Source organism: Sorex araneus, chromosome 9 (genome assembly GCF_027595985.1).
Source record: "Sorex araneus isolate mSorAra2 chromosome 9, mSorAra2.pri, whole genome shotgun sequence".
NCBI lineage: Eukaryota > Metazoa > Chordata > Mammalia > Eulipotyphla > Soricidae > Sorex > Sorex araneus.
In genome coordinates, this window is record NC_073310.1 from 11043842 (window position 1) to 11059100 (window position 15259).

At 54.5% G+C, this 15259-nt stretch overlaps 1 protein-coding gene across 3 annotated transcripts in view; it reads right to left on the minus strand.

Moving 5' to 3' along the window:
* Nucleotides 1-751: 751 nt before the first annotated feature.
* Nucleotides 752-15259, minus strand: part of SPPL3 (signal peptide peptidase like 3) — an 89422-nt gene continuing 74914 nt past the window's right edge. For all 3 annotated transcript variants that reach the window (XM_055147173.1, XM_055147174.1, XM_055147175.1), the window contains exons 4-11: nucleotides 12541-12660; nucleotides 10219-10297; nucleotides 8348-8460; nucleotides 3850-3956; nucleotides 3288-3451; nucleotides 2762-2961; nucleotides 2032-2141; nucleotides 752-1630 (exon numbers count right to left, since the gene is read on the minus strand). In XM_055147173.1, the coding sequence (XP_055003148.1) occupies nucleotides 1559-1630; nucleotides 2032-2141; nucleotides 2762-2961; nucleotides 3288-3451; nucleotides 3850-3956; nucleotides 8348-8460; nucleotides 10219-10297; nucleotides 12541-12660 (965 nt within the window). In that variant the 3' untranslated portion in view covers nucleotides 752-1558. The remainder of the gene's footprint in view (nucleotides 1631-2031; nucleotides 2142-2761; nucleotides 2962-3287; nucleotides 3452-3849; nucleotides 3957-8347; nucleotides 8461-10218; nucleotides 10298-12540; nucleotides 12661-15259) is intronic.

Here is a 15259-nt window from a genome sequence, read left to right on the forward strand (position 1 = left end):
TCCAAGCAAGGCGGCCTGTGACAGGCAGGTGCACACATGACCTTTACCCTCCACCGGGGCTTTGAGGGGAGGGGCGGGGAACAACACTTGGGTTCCAGGTGGCGTGTGGAGACGGTCGAGTCTTCCCTGGGAAAGAGGCAGGGCGGTGACGGATGGAATTCTGCTGGTGCCCCACGACCAAACGTGAAGATGAGATGACAAAGGCTAGAAAGGGGCGAGACCCTAAATGGGGAAATTCCAGAGCCCTCCCTCAGGAGAGTCCCCACAGCCCAGGAGCACGGCAGGGGGGACATGGGCCCCTTCCATTCTGCCCGGCCAGCGGATGTGACACCCCAGCAGAGACCCAGCCCCAGGGCCGGCAGGAGGATATGCTCACTCCCCCCGCTCCTGTCTTTTTTCTTTTGCTTTTTGGGTCACACCCGGCGATGCTCAGGGGTTACTCCTGGCTCAAGCACTCAGGAATTACTCCTGGCAGTGCTCGGGGGACCATATGGGATGCTGGGATTCGAACCCGGGTCGGCCACGTGCAAGGCAAACGCCCTACCCGCTGTGCTATTGCTCCAGTCCCCATCACTCCCCCATTTCTGAAGTGTGCCCCTCCCCTTCTGGTAAACTGAGGCTTAGAATCACAACACCAAGGACAGGACCGTGTTGCTTTTTTCCTTTTTTTTTTTCTTCTTAAAGGAGTGAGGGCATGGAAAATACAGCACACCAATGAAACAAAATGCCAAAAACCAAAAATACAAAAAAATAGAAAATAGAAAAATGTATTTACAGGGAGTACATCACTATGATCGGAAAGCACGAAGCCAGCTGCCGCTATAATACATGCACTGGTTCAAGAAACGACTAAAACCTCAGCGAGGGAGCGAAGCCGGTGGAAAACGCAAAGGGCCCTGGAGTGTTGGCGGCGCACCCCTCGTCGGCCGCGCGGCCAGACCCAGTGCGCGTCCCTTGGAGTCCGGGCGTCTATCGTACAAATACTATAGTGGCGGGCCCGGGGGACCGCGGAAGCCGCTCTACATGCTACGGCGCAGCGGCCCGCAGGTGACGGCACAGTCGGCCCTGGGCCGCGGCTGACGACGTCCGGGTGGACGCTGGACTCCTGACACGGAGCTCGTATGCGCAGGTGGCAGGAAGTCACTCAGTGTCTGTGGGTTTAAGAAGTCGCTTCACCCCCACAGGAATTATTTAATAAATCCAAAAAAAGGAAAGAAGAATCTAACGACAGAAGAGCTTCTGTCTCAGTCCTGACACGGAGTCCCCCAGAGGAAACTGGTCCCAAAGTTCTCGAGGCTCACGGGAGAAACTGCGGTGTCTGGCGCTGCCCAGCCTTTAGTGTTCACAAGGACCGGGCCGGGCCCGGGGGCGCTGGGCTCCGCTCCTAACAGTCTGGGGCGGGCAGGCGGGCAGGGCTCCCGCGCCTCACTCCTGCAAATGCAAATTCCGCCCCGCGGCAGGTCCCCAAACAGGCCCGTCTCTGCGCACCAGGCCAGCTCGGAAATGAAACCATGTGTCGGCACCAAGGACTCGGCCGGCTGCTCTTGGCTGGGATCCATCATACTTCCAGGAACCGGGAGCTGCTGGACTTGGAGTGGAAGGGCTCGGACCACATCCGCCGGAGGTCACCCTGCGGACGGAAGGGAGACGCTTGTCTGTGCGGGTGGCGCAGACGATGGGGCAAGGGGCGGAGCCCGTGGAGTGACAGAACACGGGCTTCCCTCTACTGGTGAATCCTATCATGTCTGCACTGCTGTGTGCTAGCAGGAGAGGGGCTGGAGCGACGGCACGGTGGGCGGGGCATGTGCCAGGCACACAGCCGACCGGAGTTGACCCCGGCAGCCCATGCGGTCTCCTGAGCACCACCAGGAGTGATCCCAGAGTACAGAGCCGGAGGAAGTGCTGAGTATCGCAGGATGTGGCCCAAAACCGAACCAGAAGAAACCAGATGGCGACAGGGTTTTCCGTTCAGACCAGCAGGGAGTCTGGGGGCTCTGGGGGCTGGCCAGCAATTGGCCACGGGGTGCTCACCTTTAAGTAGGCCATCGTGAGGAGCGGCAACAAGGTGAACGGCACCAGGTAGAGGAGGGCAGGCTGGGCTGCTCGGTGAATGCGAGACGCCACCGTCGCGGTGAGCAGACCTGGGGGCGGTGGCACGGTGAGGGGACGGACGAGCCCCTGGGCCCACTCGAGCGGGACCAAGCCAGGGAGGGGCCCGTGGCCTGCTCTGCATTGACTCCAGGGCTCGGTGACTGCCGGAGCGGGAGGCAGAAGGCGGGGTTCAAGCCCCACGTCTCTTCACTTGCTGTCACCTCGGTCAGGGGCATCGCTGACCACTGACCCACAGGTTCCCAGCAAATGCCTGAAACTGGCCAGTGCTGACCCCACCCCAGACTCACGATCTGGAGGGACAATGGCCTTCACACCCAAGGCTGCTAGGCAGGGCTGCTGTGGGGACTCGCTGTGTTCTTGGGTGCCCTGGGGTCACAGGCGGGGGCGCCTGCAGGACTAGGGTCATGGACCCGGCTACCAGCCTCCGAGGGGCCTGTGCGTGAGCAGAAACAGACGTGACACTCGTCCTGTCCACTCAAGGACGCCACTGAGTACATGAGGTGCCACGATGACGGGGTGGGCGGGCGCGACTCTGGTCTGTCCTGGGCCTAGAATGTTCTTGGATCCCGCTGCTACCCCCCGAGCACCGACCTGTCTGTGCGGGGACCCGTGTCCCAGAGGGCGGCAGTGACCGGTCAAGCCCGCTCACCTACGAAGTATCCGATGAGGGTGCAGTGGAAGTAGGAGACCTTCTGCATGCGGCCCGAGATGTTGGCGGGGCCCGAGGCGCCGCAGGAGTCGCCGCTGGCCTGCTTCTTGTAGTTGTCGTAGCGCAGGACGAAGCACAGCAGGAGGCCGGGCATCACGATGTCCCCGATGCCCAGCATGGAGAAATGGCTGCCGGTGGAGCTGGGCGGGAGGAGCCACCATCAGTGAGGCCGAGGTGGCCTCGGCCCCTGCTGGCAGGTCAGCTGAGCTGTGCGCATTTGCTGGGGGGGGGGCCGGAGGGGGCCCGGCCTGGGTGACTCTGGGTGATTCTGGGTGGCAGGCGGAAGTCCCGCCTCGTGAGTGACAGCTGCTGCTCTCCAGGCCCAGCCGCCTGTCCCATGCTCCCCGGGGACCAAGCAGAGGGCCGAGGTCCACGTGTTGGAGGGAAGAGCCGAGGCCGCAGCACAGGGAGACACGCCCCGCCCTGCCGTGTGCGCAGGCCCGTGAGGGAGAGGGCCCTGGCCTACCTGGGGAAGACCAGCTTTCCGGGCAGCGACAGGCGAGGCACATCACGCCCCACATTGGGCCCCAGGTGGAGCTTCCGGGAGAGGACGTCCAGGGGGTTGTCGGCCGGCTGCGTGGCCACCTTCACCATGACGTTGCTGTTGAAGATGTAGGCGGAGAAGAACACCTGCCAAGGGGACACACAGGGACTTGGGCGCGGGGCCAGCCCCCTCGGTCCTCGCGAGCACAAGCTTACAGCACGGCACCGCCGTTTTTTTTTTTTTTTAAATCATAAATTTTAGGTTTCTGGGGGCACACCTGGCAGTGCTGGGGACAGAAGCTGGGCCGCCCTGTCCCTGCGGAGTCTGTGTCCTCTCCCGGCCCACAGCATGCTCCCGGGCATGCACCCCACGGACCCCCTCCTCTACTCCTCACTCACAAGCTGACAGTCCCGAAGCCCGCCTCGGCCCTGCAAACGCCAACGGCCCCACCCAGGGTGCTCGGGGCCTCCTGCTCATCTCAGGTCAGGAGCAGGGGTGAGCCGGCCCCTTCCCAGCAACCCACAGGGCGTGGCGCGGCGCTTACCCAAAAGACGTCGTAGATGAGAAGCCCTGAGAGGAGCAGACAGGAGACCTTGAGGCTGGGCAGGCGGACGAAGGCGATCATGGCGACACACAGACCCATGGCCAGGGCTGGGGGACAGAGCGGAGTGAGCACGCAGCCCTCGCCAGCCGGAGCTGTCCCGTGCATCTCAACACGGGTGTGACCTTACAGACTCTCCTCCTCAGCCAGAACGGCTCCCTGCGCCCCGGAACCCCACCTGGGCCTGGTAGCCCTCACCGGGACCCCGGCCCCGGGAGGTCGTGGAGCTGCACGACTTTCCCAGGACAGGCCGGGCAGGTCGAGCCTCCCACAAGCAACACGACCGACAAATCCACTTTCCCTCCCGCTCTCTGCTGGGCAGATGGCTCTAAGGGCTGGTGCCGGCTGTGGAGGGCGCAGGGGGCCAACACGGGTCCTATCCCCAGCACCCCCCGCCCCCTAACAGGGGCCAGTGTGTCTGCTTGGCATGCATTGGGCGCGGGGAACCCTGGCCTCCCAGGCTGTGTTGTGCTGGGGACAACCCCTGCGCATGGCTGGGTACAGTGGCCCCAAATCACACCCCCCCAAAAGGAGTCTGGTCACAAAGCTCTCTGAATCACTTTTTCTTTTTTTTCAAATGAGGGGGACACATCCCTGGTGTCTGGGGGTGGGGAGGCTATGTGGGGCTGGGAATTAAACCTGCAGAAGCTCCAGCCCTGAGAGCCCTGTCTCACCCGTCATGGAGTCACTCTGGATTTAACCCAGTGTCTGGCTGTGACGCCACAGAGCTCCGACTGTCACCCCTCGGCTCTGCAGTGGGTGTTTCTAGACCAGAGAAGGCCCCGAGGGCTGGAGGCACGGCGGCGCGTTCTTCCCAGGGCCCCCAGCACCTGGCAGGAGCTACTTAGCAGACTGAGCGTGTGAACAGCCCTATCACATCCAACTCCGATCAGGCTGAGGGAGGGCGGGCAGAACCATCCCCTTTCCACACACATGGCGAAATGGGTCCGTGTCCGTGTGTGTGTGTGTGTGTGTGTGGCGCCTTGGACACAGCTCTCAGAGTCCTACGCAGGCATGGCAGCCAAGGGAGAGGAGAGCCAGAGAGGGCTGGGAAGGCACAGGGGAGGCTCAGCGACTCTCCCGCCCTCGCTCCTTCCATGGTCTCGGAGTTCTGGAGACGGGGCCAAGGCAGAAGCCCGACTCTAGCGATCAGGACCTTGTTTCAACAGGGTCTTGGCAGACCCAAACCAGCTCGTATCATTAGAAATGGACACCAGGGGCTGGAGCGATAGCACAGAGGGTAGGGCGTTTGCCTTGTATGCGGCTGACCCAGGTTCGATTCCCAGCATCCCATATGGTCCCCTGAGCACCGCCAGGGGTAATTCTTGAGTGCAGAGCCAGGTGTGACCCCCCCCAAAAGAAAAAAAGAAATAGACACCAGATGGGCTGGGGTGACAGTACAGTGGATAAGACGCAGGTGTGATCCCCAGCATCTGATATGGTCCCCTGAGCATCACCGGGAATGACTCCTGAGTACAGAGCCAGGAGGAGAAACCCCCGAGCATCACTGGCCCCCAAACAAACCAGGATACAGCCAAAACCGTGGGTCAGTGTGTCCCAGTGACATCAGGGGTCACCAACAGAAAGCATGCACTGCTGTATGGTGTGGCAGAAGCCCAAGGTCTAAGGCAGGACGTGCTAGACTGACAGCCAGGACTGAGCCCCCCTGTGCCCATCTCTCCAAGGGGCCAGGCCATGGGGCTGCACTGGCTTTGTACCTCAGTGGCTCCAAGCAGCGCAGAGCGATGTGCGGCCCTGGACACTGACCACTGCAAGGGCAGGGGAACATGTCCTGGGGAGCGTCTGGCTGGGCGTGGTTAAACAGGCAGGGATGTGGGGCTGGAGCAGAACAACAGTACATGGGGCAGGGCATTTGCCTTGCACGCGGCCGGCCTGGGATCGATCCCCAGCATCCCATATGGTCCCCCGAGCACCGCCAGGAGTAATTCCTGACTGCAGAGCCAGGAGGAACCCCTAGTATCGCCGGGTGTGACCTAAAAAGCCAAAATAAATAAAGAGGCAGAGATGAGCTTGAGGCCTGTAGGTGGACAGTTAAGTGATGCCCAGGTGGGGAGCAGGCCCTGGAGCTCACCTGGGAAGGCATTGGGGCAGGGGTGGGGAAGACACACAGTGCAGCGCAGAGGCTGGAGGGCAGGATGGGCCCAGCTGACTATCTCTGCTCCACTTCCCCTGGCAGTGCCCATCTGAAACTGGCAGGGCCACCATAGGGTCTAAGCGCCCACAGGCTGCCCTCACCCTGCCCTGGGGTGGGACTCACTCCACTGCCCAAGGCCGGGCTGGCGCAGAGGCTGCTGGGACTGGGCGGGCCCCAGCCTCTCCCACTGTTCCGACTTCTCAGTCCACTCCTTCCTTTCTGCCCGCGGTCTGAGCTAACCTCCAGTGTAAAGGGCAGAATGCGTCTCTTCTGACTCAGAGGGTCTTCAGGGGGTGCAGGGGAGACAGAGGGGCTTGGGCCATACCCAGAGGTACACAAGTGGCCCCTGGCTTGGGGGAACAATGTGGTGCCAGGGAAATTAACTTTGTGCTGGGGCCACACCCAGTGGTTCTTGGGGCTGACTCCTGGCTCTGCACTCAGGGATCACTCCTGGTGGGGTTTGGGGGACCATATGGGGTGCTGGAGCCCAGTTGGCCATGGGGAAGACAAATGACCTACCCACTGCTCTAAATAAACACTTGTTAAAAAGAGAGAAGAGAGAAAAAAGAAAAAACAAAAGGAGCCACACAGCTCGGTGGGAGCCCAGAGCCTCTCAGTGCCCTGGGCGAGGGAGACCCGAGAAGTTTCAGTCCCCCCTGGACTCGACGCTGGCCAAGTCGGCTCTGCTCTCCACCGCAGCTCAGCCTGCAGCGGCTGGAGCCTCCACACACCCCACAACCCGCCTGCGCACCTCGGTCCTTCAAGGGTCTCGGAGGGGCAGCGTGAGTCCAGCCCAGGCCCAATTAGCCAATGGGCAACTTTTTTTAAATTTTTGGGCCAGCGATACTCAGGGTTACTTCTGGCTCTGCACTCAGGGGTTACTCCTGGCAGGCACGATCATAAAAGCAGCCGGGACACTGACGTGGGCTGGGCCTCACCGTCTCTGCTCCTACTGTTAATAGGATGAACATGCCTCAGCTCTCCGGAACAGTGTCCGAGAGATCACCCGAAGTAGTGATGTAATGATGCACCATCCTTCTTCAGAAATCAAAGCTAATCTCAGGAGAAGTCAAACCGTATACCTGCCCCTTTATTACTCAATTGCTAGAATCCATAAAATGGGCACTTAATCCTCTGACTTAACACTGACCAAGCAAGGTGTGTGATTTTTGATGTACTTTCCGCCTCACTTATCAGTCTCTAGAAACAATGAAGCACCAAGACTTAGAGCCCAGGAGAGTCTCGGCCCGCACTTGAGAATGCCCCGTGCCGCGGGCACAACAATGCTTGCAGTCGTGTTTCTCGGAGGGCAACAAGAGACCCAGCCTGCGAGAACCAGCGAAGGTCAGTTACTGCACGGACCAGGCGCTGCTGCTTTTGACTCTAACTTCTGGATCATTCACAGCCTGAGTCCTCAGTCCGAGGGGTAATGACCCATTGGCAATCTCAAGGAACTGCCTCTGAGTTCCAGAAAGGGCATGAGTTGGGGGCTGAAGAGCAGGGGAGCAAAGGCACATGCCCGGGTGCTCAGCAGCCCCTGGAGGTGCCACCACACTCGCTGCCCCCTGTGGCTGGACGCCGCCCGAATGCAGTTTCCTTGTCCCGAGTCCTGTGCTTCCTCCCAGTCCCGCTCACTGCCTTAACGCAGCTCATGCATGTCTATTTCCAGCCCGATTTCTTTGCCCTTTTTGTTTTCAAGCCACACCCACCAGTGCTCAGGGGACGATACGAGACGCTGGGAATTGCAAGACAAGCACCCTACCTGCAGTACTATCTTACAATCTATTCCCCTAAATCGGTTGTTTTTTTGAGCCTCCCAACAAGTGCTCAGGCAGCCTGAGGGCACGAGGGCTACACCTGGTGGATCCTTGGGGACCATGTCGTGTGGAACTCTTCCTGCAGGCATGCACTTTTGTCCTTTGAGTCATCCTCCAGAACCCGGAATGAAACATTTTAAATAGGTGAACTGTTAAGTGCATGAACTGTTTCTCAAGGAAATCTTAATGGGATAAAAATAATAAATTCAATGATACGTAACACTCTGAGTTTTTTTGGGGGGGGACAAATCTGTTGGTGCTCAGGGGACCATAAAGAGGATGGGGGAGGGAACGAAGGTTGGCTGCGTTCAAGGCAAGTGCCCTACCCCGTACTATCTCTTGGGCCCCAACGGTACGTAACACTCTCTGGTCATCACAAAGGTAATACATGTATCACTAAAACAGAGAAGAGGAAGGGAGAACAAATTTCCCCGAGACTCTTAAAATCTGAGGCTGGTATTGAACTCACCATCCATGAGAAGCCAGTGGCCAGTAAGAACCCAGATGAGGACAAGCATGACAGACAGAGAAAACGACAGCAACTCAGCAGCAGTGAAACGTCCACAGCAGCCGAAGGAAATCCTGGAAGACACAGTGTTTACTGCGCCAATGGACAAAGCATCATACTCGGTGACCCAACTCTCCTTTGACTCTAAGCAGGGGTGTCATGACGGCCAGATCAGAACAGCGGGTAATAGGTACCTGGAGCCCCAAGTTCCTAAACCTTCTAGGAACAATCTACAGGAAGTTCATGGAAATTAAGACTTCCACACCCTTTAGACAATTTCTTCTCTTCTTTTGTATTTTGGCAACACCTGGCAATGCTCAGGGCACCATATGGGATACTTGGAATTAAACCCGGGTTGGCTGTGTGCAAGGTAAGTGCCCTATCTGCTGTACCATTGCTCCGGCCGCCGTACTTTTATTTATTTTTCCCCTTTAGTGAAAATAATTATAGTTTTTTCTTCAGGAAATATGAGGGGTGGAAGGAAGGGAAGAGACCTAGAAAGTAAAGGAAGAGAAATTACAAACTCTGAGGCTGGGATGTGAGTGGCTCCACATGTACCTGATAATGTTTCTTGAGGTTTGTTTTTTGAGTGACACTCGGCAATGTCTGGGGGATACTACTGCCAGTTCAAGGCTCAGGGGACCATGCAGTGCTGGGGACTGAAGGGGGCCTCCTGCAAACAGAGCATGTCTTCCTCAGATAATGTACTTTATATTTTTTTGGTGGTGTGTGTCGGGGGAGGGGGACGGGGCGGGGGGACAGTCAGACCTGGCAACGCTCAGTGGTTACTCGTGGCTCTGCACTTAGGAATTACTCCTGGCAGTGCTGGGGGGACTATATGGAGTGCTGGGAATCAAACCCACGCCAGGTACGTGCCAGGCAAGTATCCTACCTGCTGTACTATTCACTGCAGCTCCCCAGATAATATACATTTTTGTTTGTTTGGGGACATACTTGGCTGTGCTCAGGGGTCACTCCTAGCAGTCTGGGGAATATATGTAGTCCCAGGTCGGCCTGTGCAAAGCAAGTGCCTTACTCAACTATCTCTCCGTCTCAGATAATGTACTTTCAACTTCAATGACTGACATGGGTACACGTAAGTTTAAAATAACACACCAGGGGCTGGAGAGGTAGCACAGGAGGTAAGTCACTTGCCCTGCAAGCAGTCGACTCCAGTTCAATCCCTGGCACCAGACGGTCCTCCAAGTACTGTTAGGAGTGACCCCTGAGTAGTCGCCAGCAGTAGTCCCTGAGACTGCTAGGTGTGGCCCCCAAACAATGAAATAATAATTTAAAAAAATGAAAAAAGTGACACAGTAATCATAATTCGTTCACTGAATATGGTATTTGCAAGATGCTAACTCTATCTGGTGAGCATTAACTTCGAGAAACCAGCTGCCCGGGACTGGGCTCCTGAGATGTGCAGAGCACTTGTTTCTGAGAGGTAAGGTGTGGACCGAGCGACTGTGCCGATTCTAGGTGCGAAAAGATGAAAGGCAGGATGTGAGCCAGCCAGCCACTGTTCGCAGATTCTCCACTCTCCACAGGGAAGGGACAGAGCTTCAGAGGATCCCTCAACTTCTGCCCGTCACCGCACAAAGGCCAAGCCGGAAGCAGGACACCACAAACGGCTGCCTAGGATTTGTTTCTATTTCCTAGTTTCTATTTCCTCTGCGACGCAAAGGTGCGAAGGAAGCACATCTTCTAAATGTAAAGACCAAGCATCTCACATCTCTGCCTCTGACACCAGACCAGAAACTCAGTCTCCTAGTAAGACTCACAAAGGAAAAAGACACGAAAAGTTAATTTCGAGGAAAATCTCAAGTCCTTACTTGTTCTGAGGAGAACAGGGTCTCGTTAAATACTGGCACATCGGGAGGAGAAGAAAAGCAAAAGCTATTGTTGCAAGAACTGTGGGAAGACAAAAACAACTCATGGTTATTTGGTTTTTTATTTTCTCACCAACTCTTATGAAAAATAGCAAGACTTACGGAAACATTGGCAAGTGGATACAAACAAATTAACTAGTAAAGAAAAAGATCTTCCTTCAGCATTGCACAGGCCACCTCTTATTAAAAAGGAGGGGCACCAGGTCCTGCATGCCCAGCTGACTGACTGTCACACCCACAATTTTCCTCCGGGCTCCATCTTAGCATACTAACAGCCCTGGCTCAGAGACACATCAGTGAGTCCTGGAAGACACCACAGCGCCGGAGATCTCTCCGGGCCCCATACCGGGCCAGTTTCACCGGGGCACCCAGATGGAGCAGGTGCACTCTCCCCGCCTACCCCGGATGGAATCCCGGTGACTAAGAGCTTCCACAAGCAAGGCCCAGTTACGCGGGTTCCAGGACTGAATCTCCAGGCTGCATGGTGGCAGAGGACCTGGGCTAGACCTGGGCTGTCCCTCCCCAGGTCCCCGCCCGCCCAGCAGACTGGCTGTCACACCCACAATGTGCCTCCGGGTGCCATCTTAGTGCACCAACAGCACTGGCCCAGAGACTCCCACTTGAATCCCAAAATGGATTAGTGCCATACAGATATATCTCTGGAACCCAAACATTTACAATCTAGAAATTTACAATTACAATGGTGGCCGTGTGAGCTCTCATGATATTCAAAATGAGCAATGGAAAATAAAATTTGCCCCTGGCAGGTAGACTTGAATGGTGGTGGGAAATTTAGAGCAAAACATAATGCTCAAAATGAGAGAGAGAGTATTGGGGAAATTGTCTGCCATAGAGGCAGGGTGAGGACTGGGACGTGGGTGGTGAAAAATGTGCACTGGTGGAGGGATGGGTGTTCCATCATTGTATGGCTGAATCTCAAACATGAAAACATAAAATTAAAAAAAAAAAAGTAATGTGGAGTTCATGCCCAATTCAATCAGCTTAATCAATGGCTAAACAAATAGCAGTACTCTTACATTATTAAAAAAATAAAAATAGGGACTGGAGCAATAGCACAGCGGCTAGGGCGTTTGCCTTGCACGCGACCAACCCGGGTTCGATCCCCAGCATCCCATATGGTCCCCCGAGCACTGCCAGGAGTAATTCCTGAGTGCATGAGCCAGGAGTAACCCCTGTGCATCGCCAGGTGTGACCCAAAAAGCAAAACAACAAAAAAAGGGGGTGCTGGAGTGATAGCACAGCGGGGAGGGCGTTTGCCTTGCCGACCTGGGTTCAAATCCCAGCATCCCATATGGTCCCCTGAGCACCACCAGAGGTGATTCCTGAGTGCATGAGCCAGAGTGACTCCTGTGCATTGCTGGGTGTGACCCAAAAAGCAAAAAAAAAAAAAAAAAAAAAAAAAAACTGAGTGGAATAGGCACGATCTCCTAGCAAAGCTAACAATTAAAAAATTTTTATTTCAGTCACCATGATCTACAATTTTTCTCTCTGTCTTGGGTCACAGCTGGTGATGCTCAGGGGTTACTCCTGGCTCTGCACTCAGCCAATTATTCCTGGTAGGGGACCATATGGAATGCAGGGGATTGAACCCGGTCGGCTGCATGCCAGGCAAACGCTCTCCCTGCTGTCCTACAGCTCCTGCCCCACGAACTAAAACTGTAACCATGCTGTCAGTGGTGGGTTTTATGTACACAATATTTAGACACCAGACCCTCCACCGTGGTACCCATTTCTCTCACCAGCTCAGGGACCCCCTTCCTGCTCCTAGGGAGCATTTCCTGACGGTGGGGCGGTGCGGGGGCCAGAGCACAGGCCTCATCCATGGGAGGCACCTGCGCTGCCAGTGACTCTGGCCACCCTCTCCTGATGCCTTTTCATCCATTCCCCTCAGTGCTGGGCGGAGCAACGGACCGGAGGCCTGACAGTGGACTGACCCTGGTTATGGCCGCCTGCTCCTCTCTGTAGGAATCACTGAGGGCTGCCACTCGCTGCTCTGCCCAAACGTGCCCTTCTGGGAACCAACCCAAGAAGGAGCCGCAGCCAAAGCAACCAGACGCCAAGTGCCATAGAGCTCGTGGGTTCTCAGCCCCTCGCAGCCGCCCCTTAATTCCCTGTGCTGGCAGTGTCGAGCTGACGATCCATCTCACAAGTGGTTACCCAGGAGGGCGGGAGGAGGAGAGTCAGACTTACGAAGAGACACTTGCATGGGACAGGGTCTATGTGAGAAGAGAGACCCCCATTTACCTGCTGTGCATATTGTAAAAACTACTTGAACTGAGTCGAAGAAGAAGAACATTACTAGGAGAGAGACAGACGCTCCGATGGGAAGGAACAGCGCCTGGGTAGAGTCAATAGTCTGGATACCTGAAAGAGAGAAAGGGGGCATGTCAATACCTTGGCTAACGGGCACAGCGCCCGTGGACTTAAAAAACATAAACACATGAAGGGAGCTGCTTGTGAGACATTCCTGGAGAGTAAAAATTAAAACCAAAACATTATATACGGGCCCAGCCCCAGCTGCAAACCATTATACCGAAAACAAGACCTGCAGCCTGCTGACACCTGGTAAGTGGGCGCCCCCTTCTGGGTACTCGTCACACTGCAGCAGAGACACCCAGAATGCCCACTGGGTTTTTGTTTGTTTGTTTGTTTGCTTTTTGGGTCACACCTGGCGATGCACAGGGGTCACTCCTGGCTCTGCACTCAGGAATTACCCCTGGCGGTGCTTGGGGGACCATATGGGATGCTGGGAATCGAACCCGGGTTGGTCGCGTGCAAGGCAAACGCCCTACCCGCTGTGCTATCGCTCCAGCCCCCCATTGGGTTTTTGAAGAGGGTGGGCAGAGTGACCTCTGTGTAACTGGGCTGTAACCATTCATCAGGTCTTTGGCTGCCGAGGAACAACCCAGTGAAAGTCATGTTGTGGGGAGCCGGCCTAATATGCATCTGAAATGAAGCACTTGGAATGTCAGGAAAATGTGGCCAAAAAAATCCAGTTCTCCCTATGGGCAAGGCCTGTTGATCAGAGCAGCCCTCTTCTACCTCGGTGGCAACTGTCTTCTGAATCTGTACCCTGCACCCTCTGCCCGCAGAGCTCACCATGGGCTCAGACCTCCCACGGAGGACTGGTGCAGGGAGATGAGCACCCACTGGAGTCACCACATGTAGCCCCCAGACCAAAAACTGAAAAAAGATAAACTGAAAGCTGCAGGCTTTAGGAAGAACAAAAAACAAACAAACAAACAAAACAAACAGCTAAAATCATGGGGCTGGGTAGGCCTGGCAAAAAGCTCCTCAAAAAATTTTATCTTTGTATCCAGGGTTGAGAAATGTTAACAGTTACTTGACAGAAAAGGAAAACATGGCAATGCCTGATAGCCACCAAATGAAAAGGAAAAAACGAACTAATTTTGAGTGCTGTGGGCTCCCAAGCTAACCCTGCTGACGTTATACAGACATATGCAGAGAAGAACTAAGGGACTTTCCTGTCACCCACTGTAAAGAAAGAGCAGCAGCCTTTCCAACAGACCATGGCCATCAGCAAATGTTTCGCTGCCAGAGTGATCACAACTGGACAGTCACAACTATCTGCCAACATTTAAGAAGTACCCTTCAAACACTAACCCTTCAATAGTTAACTGATCTATGTATGTCCCAAGAAAGTGAATTAAAAAAAATTTTTTTTTTTTTGCCTTTTGGGTCACACCTGGCGATGCACAGGGGTTACTCCTGGCTCATGCACTCAGGAATTATTCCTGGCGGTGCTCGGGGGACCATATGGGATGCTGGGATTCGAACCCGGGTCGGCCGAGTGCAAGGCAAACACCCTACCTGCTGTGCCATTGCTCCAGCCCCAGAAAGTGAGTTAGAAATTTTTAGAGAACAAAATATTCAGTATTTTTACAAACAAAAATATTTTCTCAGTGGCTACACGAATGAGCCAAACAATTCACTCGGGGACAGAGAAGTTCCATTCAGGAAGAGTCATCAGTATGTCCAGAAATAAAATCCGGGGAAGAGAAAAACACATCTGGAAGCTTTAGAGGCTTGCAACCACCCTCAAGAGGCACTATGGAATCTCTAACTAATTTCACCTAAATCGCTTATTAATTGTCACCTAAATCGCTTATTAATTGGGGTGCTTTATAGTAGTTTCAACTGGGATGGAGATGTGGCTCAGGGGTAGAGAACTTGCCACACACATGTGCGGTCCTTCACACACGCATGCACACAAAAAACATTAAAGCGTGAGCAGAAACTACAGATTCCAGGAGCTTTTCATAGCAGAAAATATATGTTGGAAACTGTCTCAAAGGGCTGGAGTACATGCTCGGCACGCAGGGACGCCGGCTCCCTCCCTGCCACTGTCTGTTCCCAGGCACCACTGAGAGTGATCCTTAAAAAGACATTCCAGAAACTGTTGATTCTCACATAAACGGGTTTTTACATTGTTAAGAATTTTTTTTTTTTTTTTTTTTTTTTGCTTTTTGGGTCACACCCAGCGATGCACAGGGGTTCCTTCTGGTCTGCACTCAGGAATTACTCCTGGCGGTGCTCAGGGGACCATATGAGATGCTGGGAATTGAACCCGGGTCAGCCGCATGCAAGGCAAACGCCCTACCCGCTGTACTATCTCTCCAGGCCCAAGAATTTTTTTTTTAAAATGCATGTCTTAAAACACCATCCCACATTGCCCTCTTCTGAAAAACAAAGCAACTCAGTCTGCAGATTACACTGGACTGAATTATGACCAGAAACATTAAATGATTGGCTAGAACAAAGACCATTTAGTAAGTTGGGTATATGAGAAGTATTTGTAATAAATCTGAATTGCAGAAGTTCAGCTTGCCATTAAAATGCAACACAATACAAAGAACCTTTCTAGGAAGAAAGAACAATTTTTGTTTTGTTTTTTGAAAGTACAGATGCTAAATCACTATTTCTTTTAGTTCTTTCAAAGAAT